This window comes from Malassezia globosa (genome assembly GCF_000181695.2).
Source record: "Malassezia globosa CBS 7966 chromosome Unknown mgl_sf_3.1, whole genome shotgun sequence".
In the NCBI taxonomy this organism is placed as follows: Eukaryota; Fungi; Basidiomycota; class Malasseziomycetes; order Malasseziales; family Malasseziaceae; genus Malassezia; species Malassezia globosa.
Window position 1 is genome coordinate 223092 of NW_001849871.1, and position 17478 is coordinate 240569.

The following is a 17478-nucleotide window of genomic DNA, read 5'->3' on the forward strand; positions in this document are numbered from 1 at the left end:
CAGTTTCAGCACGCGTATTGCGAATGACCAGCACATTTGTATCAGATAGTTTCCACGCCAGATTTCACTTTCATTCTCCATCTCACCTCATGACAACTATCCATATAGTGTGGAGAACACTCCACTAAATTCAGTTTGACTCGTTGGGCCCTGCCCTCCGTCTATGAGCCATTTGTCACCGACTTTCCTCATCAGCGTTGGCTGACCGAACCTGCCCATGCATTTGGGACGCACTCTTTTCCAAGCTTCATGTATAGTATGTGGTCTCTTCGTTGTTTGCTTGTTTGAATCGAAGACCGGCATTTTTAAGAACATGGGCTTGCACCTCCAAGTATGTCGGTGGCCCCTGCGACTACCTCAGCAATACCGAGCGCCCCTTCCTATGGTGATTTGGCATGGCTTGGGCGACTCAGCATACTCAGAATGGCTCATAAAGCTGAAAGAAGATCTTGAAGACATGTATCCAGGTATCTATGTCCATCTGATTTCACTGGATTCGACACCGTCTGGCGATAAATCAGCGACGTTCATGGGGAACGTGAATGACCAAATTGAGCAAGTTCAGCGCCAGCTAGCGAAGGTGCCTGAACTTCAGGCAGGTTTTGATGCGATAGGCTTCTCGCAAGGTGGCCAATTTCTCCGCGGATACGTGGAACGCTTCAACACGCCGCGTGTGCGCAACCTTGTCACGTTTGGTGCGCAGCACATGGGCATCACTCAGCTGCCAGGTTGTGCAGAAGGAGATCGGTTGTGCAATCTGGTCATGCGAAGCTTCGAGGGCAGGATGTACTCGGATTTTGCACAAACGCGTCTTGTGGTAGCCCAATACTTCCGCGACACGCGGCTGGCGTCCCAGTACCAGCAGTACGAACAAAGGAACCGGTTCCTGTATGACATCAATAATGAAGGACCAAGCAAACAGGAGCTATACAAGACAAACATAAAACAGCTCGAAAAGTTTGTCATGGTTCGGTTCAGCGAAGAAGAGACAGTGGTGCCGTCAGAGTCAGCATGGTTTTCGGCGTACGAGGACCCAGAGCACCGCCGCGACGATGCGGTAAATATGACAATACCGTTGCGGACAAGCCGGCTGTATAAAGAGGACTGGATTGGGCTGCGGCATTTGGATGCACGAGGCGGCCTTGCATTTCATACGTGTGAGGGCCAACACATGCAACTTTCGCCACCATGCAAGTCGCTTGTATTTCACACCTACGTTGGCCATCCACGTTTTGACGAGGCGAGCATGAACATACTCGAGGGCTTTATGAACATTTCGCTCTACGCACTGATTTGCATTGGACTGATGATTTGCATGCGGCGCCTCTATCGCCCACTAGGTGATGCTACGCACGTTACTGCGCCTTCTTCATTGGGGGCGTTGGAGCCACGTGCCAAGCACGAAGCGGCTTTCCCAAACCTAGTCGGAACGCAGCGATTCCGAAGAGAACCAATATATGGTAATGCCAATACACCGCACGATATGCGCCAAGTGAGTTTCGTAGCGAGAGCGTAAAAAAGGAAATCACAGCGTAATTGACCGATGTGATCGTCACAAAATTCGACAAAGTGGCATAGACATTCTGTGCTAACGTGTACTGGCCCATAGTGAACCACGTGGGATCTGGGCGGCGCGGATCAGCGTAGAAGATGGGGCGAACATACTTGCGCAACGACCTTGCAACCCATTGACACAATGCTGCTGTCACGAAAGCAATGTAATAGCCAGGAGCAATGCCATGCCATGCAGCACTGGCGAGGAATGTGCCCATGAAGCTGCCGAACTTGGGCTTGCTGTTGCCTGCGAGGCGCTTATACACACATTCGCGGAGCCAGATATTGGTGTTCGAATTCCACGCATCCAGCAACTCCTTCCAGTTGTGGGCGAACTCCAGTTTGGCCACGTACACGTTCTTGCACCGTGTCCACTTGGTCTTGCTGGTGACGGGGTCGATGCCATTGTATGCCAAGCCAGACAGGATACATCCAGCATTGGAGAGCGACCAAACGCCATAGTACTGGAAACGTGCCACAAGACCACATACTTGAATAAAGACCCACCGCTTCCATAGCGGCCATGTGTGCACGGCATCTGAGTAATCTGTAAGACGCATGTAGCTGTATGTCCCGGAGCCCCAGATCATAAGAACAAGTGCCAGCACAGCTGTGAACGTCTCACGCAGTGACTCGACGATGCGGCCTGGCGGCGGGACCATACGAGGGCCATATAGCTTGCCCGAAGCCCACAGCTGGTATTCATGGAAACGCGTCGATGGGCCGACCAGCACGCCTGGGAAGTAGAAACAGTACCCAAAGAACTCCAGGAACGAAGGCATCTTCGTAATGCGCTCATACCGTTGTTCCTTATCGCACTCAGCTTCTGTGCGCAACTGTCCGTCGTAGCAACTCCATGCAAACGATGTCAGGTTCATCACAAGAACCATGTGCATGGACGAAATCTCCACCTTGGTGACCGGTACACCATTGAGCTCACGAACACAATGTCTGTTGGGTCAGAAGTGGAACATGTACTGTTTCCTCTACGTACGTGTACAGCATATGTAGCATGCAAGAGATGAATGCAATCCATGGCATGTATTTGCGACCACCAACGCGGAAGTATGCTATACCGTACACACAGAGACACGCACCAACAAGGTGCAAGACTCCCTTATACAGTTGTAAAATACCCAGCAGGAAGAATGCAGAAACACCAATGTTCATCGTATGCCGCATCCATGCACTGGGCAGCATGGGAAGAATTGGACTCATGAAATACGACAGAGTCAAACATGTCGCAAGCTACGTGTAAGCCATTTGATCCTTAGCACACGCCAACCTTACCTTGGCATAGTCCGTCGGCAAGGCAAGTGCTTGACCCAGCTGCTCGAATGCGCCTTGCCACATGTTTGTTCTGGCAAGGTCTCTGTCGAAGCTGGTGACGTAAAGAGGGAGTGTATGCTGATGTGCATGGGCTTTCAACACCATGCGCGAGATCTAGACCGTGACACGTAGGAATCGGCCGAGAGAACGCCTGCGTGCGCACGGCCATTTCCTTGGCTCGTGCTCCTGGCCAAAGCGCACGTATGGGGTGACAAGAGGCAATGTTGGGTTGGCACTTGAACATACAGGCCTATGATTGGGGTTATAGGAGAAGGAAATAAGGGAAAAGCACATTTACCACGCACCGCCCAGGGACTTGGCTGCTTCTGATGCAGAAAGTCGAGTCCACGGCCCATTCTCACGGCCACGCCGAGACAACATGGAAGGGAAGAAGGAGTCTGGTGCAACTGTTGGTTCTGGCTCTGGCTTTGTCTCTGGCTCTGAATCCGGCTCTGGCTCTCGAATACATGTAAGTCGATCTTCTAAGGAAGGTGACGAAGAAATCCACACATTGGGAGTGCCAGCTAAGTCTGGAGCAACCATGTCATCTGTTCTCGGTTGGTCCGTAGCACCAGCTGCCATGGTGGATTCTGTCGTGGTAGCAGAATTCTCGAAAGAAGAAGCCATGGATCCAACTGGAGGCCCTTCTTCTACAGGTGTCACAATGGCAGTGCGACGGTCAGTATCTGCCGGTTCATCAATGGCATGGCCTGTTATACGCGCGGCCGCAGCTTGAGCAGCTGTGATTTTGCGTGGCGCATTGGCAGCTTGCAATGCAATACGTTGTGCTTCCGCTGCTGTTGCACTGCATTCGGAGTCAAAGAGTGCGAGCATGTCGGCGATGCGCTTCTCTAACGAACGACTCGTGCGCGCATGCAGCTGCATCGTGCATTGTAGATCATGATGCGTGTGAATGCTGTGTCGCTGCAGACTCTCGTTCAGTGACTCGCTGACTTGAGAAAGGTACCGCTCAAGAAGTTCCATGTGCTGCTGAGCTTCTTGTACTTCTTCTTTGGCAGATTCAAGCCGGTCTGGCCGCTGATGGCGCGCGAACTTGTAATGCTCAGCATCGTGTTGCTTGTTAGAAACGACTCGCTTTGCGAGAGTGCGCTCAACAACGATGGCCATGCGCTCTTGCAGTGTCTGGCGAGCGATGCGCAAATTGAGCTCCTCATACTCCAGTGCATCGCCAAGTGTCACTTGGTCAGCACGCATCTTTCGTTAGTCAATGTGCTCTACCCATTCACGAGAGTTCGCGTTGTCGGGGTATAACGTACCATTTGATCTGATAGTTGGGCCACATGATTCATCATGGAGTGTGCGCTCTTTAGTGTGTGCGGGAGACGACCCTGCATCGAAGCGGGGCGCGTCTCTTCAAGCATGGCCAACGCAGGCAGCTTGCGCGCCACATGCTCCATAGCTCGATCAACGTCCTGCCGGGCTTTGGCTACGCTCGTGCACGCCGATACAACGTCGCCCAGCTGCTTTTCGAGCCGCGTCACCTCGCCACGAGCCATCGAAAGACGTTTGTCTGGATCGAGCACAGTCATCGAAGAGGGGCCGGCGAGCATAGTTGGAACAAGTGCTGCAGGGGATTCCCGATGCGCTGGAATTGCAGGACGTCGAAAAAGCCACGAACGGCGTGTTCGCGTGGACGCATCTTCGTCCTGTGAGAACAGCGAGCCATCCAATACGTGTTGGAGTGACTTAATCTGTGAATCCATTTTTCTGTACTGCTTAACGAGACCCGATGGGGCTAGTTCGTCCGGCGGTAGCGGCTCGTAGCTGTAGTCTGCCTCGATGAATCGCATCGTCTCGCGGTGCATACGGAGCGCCGACTCTTCCGATATCCGCGAAAACCATCTTTGTAGCAGTATACGTAATTCGTGCAGCTCGTACATATCTTCCTGTGGATGTTCAACATGCGGCATGTGAAGCATCCATGTCGTCGGCAAAGGAAGGGCTGGCACAATGACATGTGGTCCCACAAGCGACAGTACGAGAAAGTATTTCGCCAGCTCTGAATACGACCGCTCGACTCCCTTGTATGATGAACGCTCAAAGCTCGGGATGTTTGTCTGTGGATTGAGTTAGCTTTGTATACCGCGTACCGAACAGTTGAATCGCACGCCCAAGTTGTGGGAGGTGCGCAACACTTCTATATGCTCAAAATGAAGGAACCACTGGATCCGCTGCTTGTTCTTCTCTCTTATGTGACCCTCGTTTCTCGAAGACCGCTCAGGGACTCCTGGTGACGAGTCTGCCTCGGTAGCCGATGACGACATGTCGGCACGTTGCAGTCCGATGAAGCTTGCGAACCAACGATGTGGAGACACACGTTTGTTGGATGGCACTGGAATTGCCACCCGTTGATTCAATTTCTGTCAATCATCAAAAAGGTCCTAGAAATATGCTCGCCCCTCCAGAAATCATCAGATCTACTTGCGGTCGACGCAAAAAAAGGGCCTCATTTTTGTATTTCCTACATGTCCGGGGCGAAACTACGTATGGCGAATCTTACATCGAGGGTAACTACACGTCCAAATCAAATTCCCCTAACAGGAGAGTTCGATCAGTCGAAGACGACACAACTATATGGGTCAGTTCCTGCGACATTTTCTTTTTTTTTGGGAGGGCAAGAAAACAGTGGGCAATGCGCAGCATATACGTACGTATCGGCTCACGAGGGTGGAAGTTCACGGCTGTGCAAGTGCCATGATGCCCAGGTAGCTTGAGATTCAACGTTCCCTTATCAACGCTTCACACAGTCAGCCTGAAAAATACAACCACTAGGGTGTTTGTTAACATACTTCCATACGTTCGACGTGTGATCTGCACTTCCACATGCGACAAACTCGTCATCCGGGCTCCAACGAGCCTTGATCAACAAGCTCTCGAACCCGCTCGCCATACCATCCAAAGTCCGGATCAAGCGAGCACTTTTCTGCGGGGCGCCAGGCTGCTGAGCAGGAGCTGCGGCCGCAAATGGCTGCACATCCCACACACGCACAGAGTCGTCTAAACCTGACGACACGAGCCGTGTGCCAGCGTGAGAAAGCGCAAGCGAAGCCACAGTATCTTTATGGCCCAGAAGCGAGTACTGCCGATTTTTCGTCGCTAAATCCATAGCGTGAATGGCATTATCGACGCCACCCACAAACAGCAGTGAGGCGTCGTTGGAGAACTCGATACATGTAATGGGGTATCCAAATTCGAGTGAATCCACCGGGTATCGGGACTCTGCATCCCAAAACAGGACGCGACCGTCATCCGATGCCGATGCAAAGCACCCGTTTCCAGCACGTGTGCACGCAATATCATTGATGATACCGCGGTGCCCACGTAATCTTCGATAACGTTCACCCGTGAGCGTATTCCACATGATCAGTGTGCCATCGGCAGAACCAGAAACAAGTAGCCGCGTATGAGGGTTTAGCCACGATATACACGTCACTGCATTCTTGTGTCCAGCAAGTTGGCCGACATTTCGATGCTCGCCAAACGTTTCCCAGATCGCTGCTGAATGAGCGCAAGCTCACCATGTACGTACAAACAGTGTGATCCGCCGAGGCCGCTGCAATTTGCTCGCCATCTGGAGAAAATCGCACATCAAGAATTTCAGCCTATTGTAAGATTGGATGCTTTCTCTTTCGCCTCTAGCGTCAGATACATACTGAATGCGCCTCAGTCAGCGCCATCACGGCGGCCGCTAAACTACTTGTCCTGTCGGTGCGAGACACTAGTGCTCGACTCGCAGCGTCCTCTCCTCCCTGTCTCACCCGCTTCACAAGCGTCCCATCGCTCTGAAGTGGATGCTCTTTTCGCTTGTCCGCCATGGCCTTGCTCGCTCAATCGCTTGCTCGAGGCGCTTACGAAGCGTTGTCACAGCTTGGAGCGACCACGACTTGTTGCGAGTAAATCTATGAGAGTGAAGGTGCGATCACGCTGACTAAGCATTTGTGCATCCCTCCACCTTTGGCCATTGCTAGGGGGGTGCAGAAGCAGTATGTTTTTTGTAAGCTCGCACGTACATACACATCTGTTGCCACACTCGCCATTCAGTCTCACACGTTCATTGTGTCAAGACAGAAGACAGGGTGTGATGCCGCCCGTCAAAGCATTTTCGTCAGAGAATATCCGGTGCTGTACACTCGTAGGGCATGTGGATCACGGAAAGTCTTCTTTCGCGGACTCTCTCCTGGCCACAAACGGCATTATTTCGTCTCGCTCAGCTGGGCAGGTCCGGTACATGGACAGCCGTGAGGACGAGCAGGAGCGGGGAATCACCATGAAATCAAGCGCGGTGTCGCTCACATTTAAGCTCCGCACGATCCAGAAAGATGGATCTGTAGACGCCATCCAAGACTATACACTGAATCTCATCGATACCCCTGGTCATGTAGACTTTTCGTCTGAAGTGTCTACGGCTGCGCGGCTGTGTGACGGGGCTCTAGTCATCGTAGATGTGGTCGAGGGTGTTTGTGCGCAGACGGTAAATGTATTACGACAGGCATGGCTCGATGGTCTTCGCACAGTGCTTGTGGTGAACAAAATGGACCGCCTCATAACTGAATTGAAACTGACACCCACAGAAGCGCACCATCGTTTGCTACAGTTACTGGAGCAAGTAAATGCTGTCATAGGTGGATTCTATGCGGCAGAACGCATGGAGCAGGACCAGCGCTGGTACGAGGAGCGCGAGCGCCTGCGTGAGGAGAAGGAACAACTGCACCACGGCGACCTGCCGCAGGATCACACTGCCGATGAAACAGACTTGCCTGAACACGGAGAGTATGAAGATGCCGACCTGTATTTCGATCCTGCGCGGGGCAACGTGATTTTTGCAAGCGCCGTCGACCATTGGGCATTCCGCCTTGAGCGCTTTTCTCATATGTATGCACAAAAGCTTGGGATCAAAGAAGACAAGATTCGCCAGTTTCTTTGGGGTCATTATTATCTGGATCCGAAGACGAAGCGTGTCTTGTCGCAAAAGCAGCACGATCGTGAAAAGCGCGTCATGAAGCCCATGTTCGTGCAGTTTGTTTTGGATAATATATGGAGCGTATACGAACACACGGTGATGGAGCGAGACCAAGACATGATTGACAAGATCATCGCGACGTTACAGCTTTCTATCCATCCACGCGACATGCGCGCCAAGGAACCTGCGATGCTCATGCAGGCTATTATGAGCCAATGGCTACCTTTGTCAGCATGCACTTTTAATGCCATCGTGCGGTGCTTGCCATCGCCCGCGGAGGCGCAAATGCAGCGAGTTCCGCGTATGATTCGTCCCGAGCTTGGCTTTTTCGCCTCAGATTCGGAGCTTGCGCCGACGAACGATCTCGAGCGTGATCTGTTTGGATCGCGCTCTGGGCCTGAGGCTGTCACGGTGGCGTATGTGAGCAAGATGTTCGCCGTGCCCAAAGAAGATATGCCTGAGTGCAAGCGTGTCCAGCTGACGGCCGACGAAATGCGTGAGCGCGGACGGCTTCAGCGAGAAGCCATGGCATCGACAGGAGCTGAGGCAGCCGCCTCTGCGCCTAATACCCATGAGGATGCCGACGAGACGCCGAGGGAGAAAGAGGATGGATCAGAGGAAGTTATTCTTGGATTCGCTCGTTTGTACAGTGGCAGTGTAAGTGTGGGCGAGACAGTCTCGGCCATACTACCCAAGTACGACCCCTCACGCGCGCCCAGTGACGCAGTTAATCAGCCCTATATCCGTGAATGCAAGATTCAAGCGCTGTACATGATGATGGGCCGTGATCTGATTGCCGTGCAGCGAGTGCCAGCTGGTAATGTTTTCGCGATTCGTGGCTTGGACGGCGTGGTTCTCCGGAACGGTACCCTGATGCGAGCGCCACACGGTGCTCAGCTGCGTGAGGTGGTGAATTTGGCGGGCATGAAACGTCATGCTACGCCTATCGTGCGCGTTGCTCTCGAGCCTCGAAGTGCCGCGGACATGCCACGTCTTGCTGAGGGGCTGAAGCTGTTGAACCAGGCCGATCCGTGTGTGGAAGTCCTTTTTCAGGAAAATGGCGAGCATGTGATCTTGACGGCCGGCGAATTGCACTTGGAACGTTGTCTTCGGGACCTTCGAGAGCGGTTCGCTCGCTGTGCTATCCAGTCGTCGCCGCCACTTGTGCCGTTCCGTGAGACGTGTGTGAAAGCCGCCAATTTGCCACCACCCAAAACGCCGGGTGCCCTCACGGGGCACGATCGAGGGCACGGCTTTGCAAGGTGCCGTTGTTTTTACCATCCGTGCAGTGCCAATGCCCTCGTTGCTCACTGACTTTTTGGTTATGAATGTACCGACCATACGCCGGATGCTTCGTCGTTCGCGACGGCATGATGATCAGACTGGTGGCAGTGGAGATCATGACGATGACGATGATGATGATGACGATGGCCAAGATCCTAACGCGAATGGGATGCGGAATGCCCAAGCTCAGTCGGAGAGTGTTGATCACATCGAACACGACGAGGATGCTGACCTTGTTCGTCGTGTCTCGGTTCGGTTGTTCTGGGACGAGCTGGCGAAAGTGCTGCAACGAGCTGGCACTGAGTGGGCTGGTCTAGCAGCACAGATATGTGCGTTTGGGCCCAAACACGTAGGTCCAAATTTGCTGCTGGACCCGCAACAGATTCTGCGGCGCTCGCTCATGCAGCGTATTCAGGCGCAGGACAGCAAGAGTCAGCTTGCCGCCGGGATGCAACACATATCTTTGAGCAGTACAGGCGCCGAGGACAGCACACCAAGACTCGAGCGTGAATGGTGCGATGCGATAGAAGCAGGATTCCAACTTGCGTCTGGAGCTGGTCCACTGTGTGCAGAATCGATGCAGGGTGTGGCGTTTTTTGTGCAGAACGTGCGGGTTGATCAGGATGCCCTCGGAGATGCGCGTGCGAAGTCGTCGCAGATGGCCTCTATGGTGATTTCAAGTGTGCGAGAGTCGTGTCGTCAAGGCATGCTGGATTGGTCACCGCGTCTGTTGCTTGCTATGTACTCGTGCGATATTCAGGCGGCTCCTGAGGTACAGGGTAAAGTGCACGCGGTGCTCTCGCGGCGGCGCGGTCGAATTGTGTCGGAAGAAATCAAAGAAGGCACGTTGTTCTTCACGATTGGCGCGCTCCTTCCCGTCGTGGAATCGTTCGGATTTGCAGAAGAGATCCGCAAGCGCACGTCCGGTGCGGCAAACCCGCAGCTGTTCTTTGCTGGATTCCAGCTATTTGACGAAGACCCCCTATGGGTGCCACGCACGGAAGAAGAGCTGGAAGATCTCGGCGAGAAGGGCGACCGTGAGAACATTGCCAAGCGATACATGGATATGGTGCGCAAACGCAAAGGTCTCAAGACGGACAAGCGCATCGTCGCTTCAGCTGAGAAGCAACGCACGCTCAAGTCTATGTAGATACATACTTTTTTTTTTTTGCTTTCTCAACGTGTGATCAAGCTGTCATGCTGATGCACTTCAGGTGTGTCCAATGTTTCTCGTAGCAGCGCAGAACGCAAATGCACGCACAAACCTACACAGGGCTACATGGCACAGGACCAAACCGAGTCCGATTGATATAGGCGTGTAGCCACACTCAACGAGGGCTGGGAGGATTAAGGATTGTTCCCGTTCACCGAGAGGGGATGTGGAGTGGTCAGGACAGCCCCGCTGACGTAATGCAAGCCTAGAAATCGAAAGTCACGAGGCATGTGTCGTGGCATATGCGGGCTGAACGTCCACGCGTGCCAATGCCGCGAGCCCGCCAAATCGAAGAAAATTACGCGTCATCGGGCGATGGGAAAACCTGGCAGAGACGTGTGCTGCTGCACCTTGGAGATTTTTCGTTTTTCCTTGCTTAGGCAGTTGTAGACCAACCCGCGTTCGATCGATTTGGACGAGCGAGCTACCTAGGCTAGTTCTGCTCGTCACCACAAAGACACATACAAGTACCCACACACAACTCCTTTCTCATTCTCACACACACTCTCCTGTCTCGCAACGCCTCTTGTCTGCTCGGATGTCCAAGACGACCTTTTTGGATTCTATCCTAGGTCGTCCATCGCAGACATATGCACCCAATATGAGTACGTACTCAGGCGGAGATCGGAGTGCAGAAGCATGGCGTTCTTCAGCATCATCTGTGGACGCGCCGTCGGACCTGCCGACCCAGCCGATTCGTCGCAACCTTATTGCAAGCCCGTCTAAACGAGGTTTATCACAAAGTGCGTCAGGTGACGCGCGGCCGCTCCGATCCACGCGCAGTATAAATCGCGAGCACTCACGCGACGATTCTCTACCTGATGCGCACGCGCTGGTCCCCGACATGAACACGGTAAATCCGTTCTCGCGTTGGTGGGAGAATCGCCAACTGATGGAAAAGACGCGTGCCTCCGATGCGACGTCTGAACCGGGGGGGCACTTTAGCGAGCAATGGCGACGGGAGCTTGCGTCTCGCGAGTCATCCAGCGAGGTAGGCGACTATGCAAGTACGCGTCGCCGTGACCGTGACCGCCATAGCAACCGCGCATCCTCAGCCTTGCAATCCCTACAGCGACCAAGTTCGCGTCTGGGTCAGGAGTCACCTTCACTTGTTTTGCCCGAGCATGCACGGAAATTGTCATCCAAGCCAAGATCAGCGACTTCGCCACCGTCGAACCGGAACGTGTCGTATTCTCGCTTGTACGACCAACGCCAATCTCGCGATGCGCGTGACACAAGTCGCCGCTCTGTCACACCGACAGGCGCCAACACATCTCAGTCGTACTTGTGGGTACCCATGACAAAGGATGAATCCATACAAGATGCATCTGAGATGGGCATCGCACTTACTCAGGATGCATCCGAGCTGCCGCTTCTTTGGCAAGGTGCATCATCCATCCCGAACAAAGGCCCGCTCATGTCCGTCACGGAGGAAGACGAGTCGAATACATCGTTCAAGTACACATCTACGCCCCCACGAGAGAAGATAGCGCAATTCAGCGCGGATCCTCGTCCAGACACACATTATCCATATGGCGATCCAGATTCCCGGCACGCTTATAACATGCAGGACCTGCGTTACCCTCCGGCGTCCGTCTCTCACAATGCGCAAAATGTGTCTACCTCGTCCACAACACCGACCATTCCCTCGCAGCCAGAGTCGAGTGTTGAGTATCATGGTCCAACAAACCAGTCGACACCACCACCGCGCATTGAACGTGGCAGTATGAATAATGACGAACTGATTCGTCTGTCTTGGGATGCCTCAGCGCTATTTTCTTCGCCGACAGACAGTGCTCCAATTGAGACCCTAACGCCGCAAGCTAAGGCGCCTCTTTTCCCGTCGCCACCGGGAGCACCACTAACAGCGGCAAGCACAGCACCCGTGGAGTCAGGGCCATCGGCCAACATTGTGAAAACGTCTGCCCCTCTATCCGCCTCGACATCTGATGTTTCACCCTCTACGCGCATGCAGTCTTACGCGCAGCTCGCATCATTTGGTCCTGCCAAGACGCTGCCGACGTCTTTGCCCCTAGCTCATGACCGCACGGGCTTTGGCAAGACCGGTGACTTATTATCGCGCCCTGGCCTCAAGCCAGTTGGCTTGGAGCCGGCGCCTTTGCTGCGTACCTTGACGGCGCCATCAACGTCGTCAAATTCTGCACAAAAGCCTATGGATACTTTACCGAGTCGTTTCTTAACGGCTTCTTTGCCCTTCACTGACAAGAATCAAGACAAGTCTAGGAATGAACCGACCCACATGGGCCATTCGCTCTTGCGGCCTTTGGACGACCATCGCCTCTCGGCAATCTCACTGACTGACTCTATTATGGAGGACTTCAACCCCGATGATGCGCCTTGGATGACTGGCTCCAGCGACGTGGGCCACATGGACCGGAGCGAATTGCATGGCACGGCTAACGAGCCTGCTTCAGCCTCGACAGAGCCAGGCTCTCGCACACTTAGTTCCGAGCGTGCAAATGATGAGCAAACGACGGTGGAAATGCCATCGATGCCCCAAACACCGTCTGATGCTGAAACGCATCATCCTGCGCGGCGCATGCTGGATCGTCCCCGCAACCGTGGTCCCCGTCCGCAAATGATGGGCGGCATCCGTATTGCACAGGGTCAGTTGCACGCGCCGACGCCCGGCCAAACGCCTAAGCGCACTGTGTCGGAGCAGACACGACCCAAGGACCAGGCAATGGCTCCGCCCAGTGGCAGTACCGAGACACGTACGTTTTCACTTTCGCCGGTCGCGCGCGAATCAGAGACGACCGCACCAAGTGCGTCGGCAGGGTATGGTCACTCACGACATGTGTCTGATTCAGCCCGTGAGTCTATGACACTTCCCTTCAACTCGGACAACGACGCAGATGACTTACTGGCTGACACTCTTATGAATACGATGTCGATCGATGGTCATTTGTTCGGCTCAGACTCCTTGGTGTCGCCAGCGGCCAAGGATTCCTAGTCGTCGTCGCCCTATGTGACAGAGTTGGGCCGCTCCTTGCTACCATATTCGCCCAGCAAGCACCCGTCATCCAGCACAACACCTGTTCGCAACAGCCGCCTTTCACACCCGTCGGAACGCGAAGACGAGCTCTCGTTGGAGCTGACGCCTGCGCCCAGTCTTCCCAAGCTCGAGCCCCTCGGATACTTGCAATCGTCTCCGTACAAGTCAGACTTGACACCTGCTCCGTTCGTGTCTGAGCAGCAGAGGGTGAGGGCTTCGCATTCGGCTAATGTGCCGCATTACGATCAGATGTCTGTGAGTGAGCCTTATGCACACGTATCTGCCACTGCCGCTCCTCTCACAGCAGAGTCAAAGCCAAGCTGGGCCTCGGCGTCCACCTCCACTGCCCCATCAGCTGGTGTCACAGCGCCGTTCGCGACTTCGGCTCATGATAGCGATCACCCAGGCCGTGAGTACGAACGCCGCCCTGAGCTTGTGCAAGAGGTTACGTCTGTGTCAACACCAACAGCTGAGAGAGCCACAGAGCCAGTGCCACCACTGACGCCATCAAAGAACGGCATACAACGTCCGAACAAGTCACCATATGCATCTGCTTATGCAGGCATGCAACCGACGCCTCCGAAACACATGTACACACCGTCTTTGCCTCAAACACAGGTTCCGCAAGTGCCGCAACCTACATCGCAGCACACGCCTTACGTGCCTGTATCTCCATCAGCCACGCCGTATGGACAACCTCAACCCCAATCCCAGTCCCAGGCGCCGCAACGACTGGATTCCCTCTCCGCCCAATACCCTGCATTTCCCATGCAAGGGTATCCACCGGCGTCACATCTGCCGAGTCGGTCCATGGCACCATGGCAGTCTTATGCCTCAGACCAAGGCCCCACAACTGGCTTAGGAAGCTCTCAAAATTCTGCGTTGCCACCACCGAAACCCAACACATATTCACAGCAGCAAGAGCTACCTTATGTGCAGCCTGCTCCCATGTCGTCACAGAGTCCTGCGCCTGCGTCGCACGGCCCAATGTATTCCCGACTCGATGGCACTCAGCCCTCACACCAGGCTCGCAGTCCCTTGCCGATGCAGCAGACTTGGTCGTACAGTCGTTCAAGTGCTACGCCTGCGTATTCCCGGCCAGGCTATCTTCCTCAGCAAGTGTCTCCAGCATCGCAAGCCCCGATGCACGCGCGCCAAGGCCCACCACCACAAGCGCAAGGTCTCATGTCGCCTTATGGCCCAACTCCATGGCAACGGCACTACCCACAGCAGCATCACCAACCCCATTCCCCAAGATTGCCTCTCGTACCACTAGCACCTGTGCCGCCCACTTCTTCTCCATACTTATCGCCAGTGCCACGTGCTCCAGTGCTTCCCGTGCATTCCTCGCAAGCTTGGCCCCCACCGTCGTCACAGCCATCTTCGCCACGTCTGCCCACGACGCAGCCCAACTATGCCGCTACACCACACGCACCTGGGTCTCATGCACGTGCAGCGCCCTATGGAGCTGCTTATTCCCCCATGCAACCACCATCACGACCAGTACCCACTGGCATGCCTCGCTCTGTGTCTAGCCCTGTTTCATCCATGACGAGCCCTGGGTATGCTCGCCCTCTGCCTTCTCAGCACGCGCAGCCGTCGCATCCAATGCCTCAGCATCAGCCAGCATATCAGGCACCTCAAGCACACCCGCAGTCATTTTCTCCTTACCAACAGCCACCACCATCGGCAACACCCTTGCACTTGGGCTCACCAGCACCAGCTTCCATGGGCTATGCGCCTGCTCACCGAGGAGCATCCCCTACACCCATGTCAGCTCAGCGTCCTGCGATGAGTCCTCCCGCCGCGTCTCCTATGGGCACTGCTGCTACAGATCGCATGACGGCGGGTTTACCATCCACAACGCCTTACGCATCATGGATGCCGTCATCATCGGATATGAGGGCTCAACATCCAAGTTCCATGCCTCCCGCAGCAGCGCCAACATTGTTCCAATCGTCGAAACCTGACTCGTCTGTGCAGATGCCACATCCTGTCTCGCCCCAGCTAGCCCAACTTCGACCGGGCGCCATCGTGCCATCGGGTGCGCTGAAAAACAAACCTTTGCATGCGCCGCCTCGTGCTGAAATGCTCATGTCGCCCACAGACCGAGAAGCCATGGGCTCCATGATGCCACAGGTGCCCATGCATCCCTCCTTCGAGCTCACACAGCCCCACCCTGGCCCACTGTCTGATCCCGGCTCAGACGCACGCATGCAGTCGTTTCCTGTGACCGTCTGGTCAGAGTCACAACGTGCGTTCATGTCGCCGGATCCATCAGTAGGCGGCGCAAGGAATGCCGGCTCTGAGTCGAGCAGTACGAAGCAACAAGCACGTCATTTCGCGGGCTCGCCTACTAATAGCATGCGCGTGGGGGGTGAGTATCCTGCATCACAGATGCAGCAACCAATGCTGCCTCCCCCCTCGGCGGCGGCGATGAACCCCGTCACGGCATCAGCGATGAAAAAAGCTCCGCTTGGCGCATCCACGAACCAATACTTGAACATGAACAACCTACCTGCTGGTGACGATAGCGGCGAATCGCCGCCGGAAAGCTCCGCTAGCATGCCTATGACGTCTGCCGGTCGGATACGCCCCGCTGGCGAAGCGTTTGAGAACCGCACGACCATGCTGACCGTTGATGTGTTGGCCGGTGGCGGTGGCAACAGCAGCGGGCCTGGCAGTACAACCGGCACTCTATCGCGTCGGTCCTCACTAAATGTAGGGAGCACGGCTGGCGGCGGCCGTGCGCGGCCAAGTAGTGGCGACTGGCACGGATCAGACTTTGGCCCGGCCCGCGGCGGTGGGAAAGGCACCATCGTCCTCAGCTCACACATGGCACCCCCACGCAAAGTATCCTCGACCAATGTGATTGTACAGATCATTGCCGTGGCCATCGACGGCGTTGATCGTGCTCTCGTGCACGAGCGTCTACAAGGCGAGCCAACATCGTCGCCGTTTGTTCCTGGCCGCAGCTTCTGCGGTCGCATCTTGGATTGCGGAATCGACGTCAAGAAGCTGCGGCCAGGCGATCTTGTGTTTGGTCTGCAGGACCTGCGCAAATGCGGTGCGCTTGCCGAGTTCATGACTATCGACAAAGACCTCGTCGCCACAGCACCAGAAAGTCGCCTAAGCGCTGAACAGGTCGCGGCTCTGCCGGCGACGGGTGTTATGGTGCATCAGATCGTGCAGAATCACTGTATGCTCCTGCCTAAGGGCTCGCGGGTACTCATCTTGAATGCACATGACAACATTGGACTTCTTGCGATGCAAGAGGCATCGCGTCTCGGTCTGGTGATTGTCGCTCAGGTGCCGCCACACACGTCGGAGGGTGTGTCGATTTGCCGTGCGAATGGCGCCGCCGAAGTCGTGTCGGGTGAGCCACTTTGGACCATTAATGTTCTGCATGAATCAAGTTTCAGTCTTGTCATTGACACCATTGGCGGCCGTCAAATCTACGATGCTTGCCGCCGCATCCTTGCGAGTCAGGGTCAGTTCGTTACGTGCTTTGGCGATGAACACTCAGTCCCAAGCCCAACCTACCGATCGCACCTACGCAGCCTGCGACGCTCCTTCTTCCGCAAAGATCGCAAGGCCATTGGATACGAATGGATCGGCCTCGATGCCAGTGCTGACTGCCGCTCGGCGCTGGAATCAATCAAGACTGCTGCGCAGCGCGGCGTTATCAGCCCACGCATCCAGTCGATCATTCCGATTGATGACGCACCGCGTGCATTTGATGATTCCATGGATGCGGGCATCACTGTTGTCCGTGTCTCGTAATGTATGACGCAATGTTTAGCCCTATCCAGTCATCCCTTCCTTTGCATACATAGCACGACCTTGTCAATCAATAGAAGCAAAAAGGCGTTTGTTTCTTCTTCATCTGTCCTTGAGTTCTTGAGCCTGACTCGACCTCCACTCCATCACTTAAGATGCGCGTTGTATGGCCGTCCATACCTTAGTCGTTTCACGCCAGCCCTTGAAAAGGCCTTCTCGGACACGCCTCCTCCTATTGTATGAAATCGGTGTCCCCCAAAGTGGGAAGTCGTCTCGCACGGTATGGATACACAGGCACACTCATGTATATAGGGCCATTGC

General features: G+C 54.7%; 8 protein-coding genes across 8 annotated transcripts; 5 read left to right on the plus strand and 3 right to left on the minus strand.

Moving 5' to 3' along the window:
• Positions 1-313: 313 nt before the first annotated feature.
• On the plus strand, positions 314-1516 carry MGL_1417 (uncharacterized protein; the record flags this gene model as incomplete). The annotated part of the gene is made up of 1 exon (XM_001731182.1): positions 314-1516. The coding sequence occupies one exon, from the start codon at positions 314-316 to the stop codon at positions 1514-1516; it is 1203 nt and encodes a 400-aa protein (XP_001731234.1).
• On the minus strand, positions 1356-2444 carry MGL_1418 (uncharacterized protein; the record flags this gene model as incomplete). The annotated part of the gene is made up of 1 exon (XM_001731183.1): positions 1356-2444. The coding sequence occupies one exon, from the start codon at positions 2442-2444 to the stop codon at positions 1356-1358; it is 1089 nt and encodes a 362-aa protein (XP_001731235.1).
• Positions 2445-3177: 733 nt separating this feature from the next.
• MGL_1419 (uncharacterized protein) lies at positions 3178-4823 on the minus strand (the record flags this gene model as incomplete). The annotated part of the gene is made up of 2 exons (XM_001731184.1): positions 3178-4098; positions 4161-4823. The coding sequence occupies 2 exons, from the start codon at positions 4821-4823 to the stop codon at positions 3178-3180; spliced, it is 1584 nt and encodes a 527-aa protein (XP_001731236.1).
• Positions 4824-5635: 812 nt separating this feature from the next.
• MGL_1420 (uncharacterized protein) lies at positions 5636-6265 on the minus strand (the record flags this gene model as incomplete). The annotated part of the gene is made up of 1 exon (XM_001731185.1): positions 5636-6265. The coding sequence occupies one exon, from the start codon at positions 6263-6265 to the stop codon at positions 5636-5638; it is 630 nt and encodes a 209-aa protein (XP_001731237.1).
• Positions 6266-7132: 867 nt separating this feature from the next.
• MGL_1421 (uncharacterized protein) lies at positions 7133-9178 on the plus strand (the record flags this gene model as incomplete). Its single annotated transcript, XM_001731186.1, has 1 exon — positions 7133-9178. One exon carries the CDS (start codon positions 7133-7135, stop codon positions 9176-9178), a length of 2046 nt encoding a protein of 681 aa, XP_001731238.1.
• Positions 9179-9317: 139 nt separating this feature from the next.
• On the plus strand, positions 9318-10298 carry MGL_1422 (uncharacterized protein; the record flags this gene model as incomplete). The annotated part of the gene is made up of 1 exon (XM_001731187.1): positions 9318-10298. One exon carries the CDS (start codon positions 9318-9320, stop codon positions 10296-10298), a length of 981 nt encoding a protein of 326 aa, XP_001731239.1.
• Positions 10299-11205: 907 nt separating this feature from the next.
• On the plus strand, positions 11206-13335 carry MGL_1423 (uncharacterized protein; the record flags this gene model as incomplete). Its single annotated transcript, XM_001731188.1, has 1 exon — positions 11206-13335. One exon carries the CDS (start codon positions 11206-11208, stop codon positions 13333-13335), a length of 2130 nt encoding a protein of 709 aa, XP_001731240.1.
• Positions 13336-13626: 291 nt separating this feature from the next.
• MGL_1424 (uncharacterized protein) lies at positions 13627-17160 on the plus strand (the record flags this gene model as incomplete). The annotated part of the gene is made up of 1 exon (XM_001731189.1): positions 13627-17160. One exon carries the CDS (start codon positions 13627-13629, stop codon positions 17158-17160), a length of 3534 nt encoding a protein of 1177 aa, XP_001731241.1.
• Between the last annotated feature and the right edge of the window lie 318 nt (positions 17161-17478).